This window comes from Echinops telfairi, unplaced genomic scaffold (assembly GCF_000313985.2).
Source record: "Echinops telfairi isolate 266 unplaced genomic scaffold, ASM31398v2 ScPeMD7_7469;HRSCAF=8507_0, whole genome shotgun sequence".
Taxonomy (NCBI): domain Eukaryota; kingdom Metazoa; phylum Chordata; class Mammalia; order Afrosoricida; family Tenrecidae; genus Echinops; species Echinops telfairi.
The window spans coordinates 87,738,618-87,739,669 of record NW_022111372.1 but is presented as its reverse complement, the minus strand read 5'-3'; the positions used below and the strand labels follow the sequence as shown (position 1 = coordinate 87,739,669).

At 44.8% G+C, this 1,052-nt stretch overlaps 1 protein-coding gene across 2 annotated transcripts in view; it reads right to left on the bottom strand.

Annotated features, from left to right (window-relative positions):
* Positions 1–313: 313 nt before the first annotated feature.
* Positions 314–1,052, bottom strand: part of PPP2R2B (protein phosphatase 2 regulatory subunit Bbeta) — a 569,986-nt gene continuing 569,247 nt past the window's right edge. For both annotated transcript variants that reach the window (XM_004696699.2, XM_004696700.2), the window contains one exon: positions 314–1,023. In XM_004696699.2, the coding sequence (XP_004696756.1) occupies positions 744–1,023 (280 nt within the window). In that variant the 3' untranslated portion in view covers positions 314–743. The remainder of the gene's footprint in view (positions 1,024–1,052) is intronic.

Below are 1,052 nucleotides of genomic sequence, written 5' to 3'. Positions count from 1 at the left end.
ACAGTGAAAAAGCCGCAGATGGAATCCGGCCCCACACGGCCTTGCCAAGCCAATTCTGAGTGCAGAGTGTTCTCTTTATGCGCCTCAAAGTCCGCTTGGCGGCGTTTCCTAGCCAAACACTCAGCCGTTTCTATGGCTTGCACAAAAAGAGACGATTCCAGTGTTGGGGTGCCCCCTGCCTTCTCATTCGGTGTCCTTTTCTCAGAAATAAATCTCGGACTCAAAACGGAACTGCTAAAAAGAAATGGGGAGGAAAAAAATCCGGGAATGAAAGAAATGCTGACTACTTCTGAGTTTCCACACAACAAGAATGTCTCTAAGAGTAGAGTAAACGGTGTTTATTTTTTCAATCAAATGGAATTTTTTAATTAAAAAAAAACTTATCTTTTTTTCTCCTTAAGTACTACAGACAACCTCATTTTACCTCAGCAGACACCTAGAAACAAAACACTGGACCCACCAGAGAAAACCGGGGAACAAAAGCATTGGAAAGTCATGTCAACTAGGGGAGAATTACTGTTAGCTCTCAACTCTAAACAGAAGTGTCCCGAACCTACTGAGCTTGACACGCGTTTCGTAGAACTGGGGAGGTGGGCGAGTTGAACGCCTTTCCATTCTATCCCAATTATTTTTCTGTATAGGGAAATTAAAGTCAATGCATCAAATGAAGACCCAAGGAAACATTTAAAAACATGTTTGTCTAGTATTGAGTATGTGAGATTATTAGGTAATAACTTGTCCGCCTAGTTGACCTTGTCCTGGAATATATATAAGTTATTTGTAGCCGCCACTGCTATAATATTTTCTGAAGGATGCCAAGCTGTATGCAGGATCTTTTTGCTAAAGTCCAGACTGTCAACACTGATCTCGTCTTTTCTCCGCTTGCCCCCCACGCACACTTTGCGGGGTTTCAGGATCGCCCGGGGCTTGCTGTTCTCCCTCGAGGCCTCCAGGGTGACATCGCGCTTGGTGTTGCGGTCGAACATCCTGAAGAAGTTGTTGTAGGAGCCAGTCATGATGACGCTGTAAGGCAGAGCGGACATGGGGTGAGC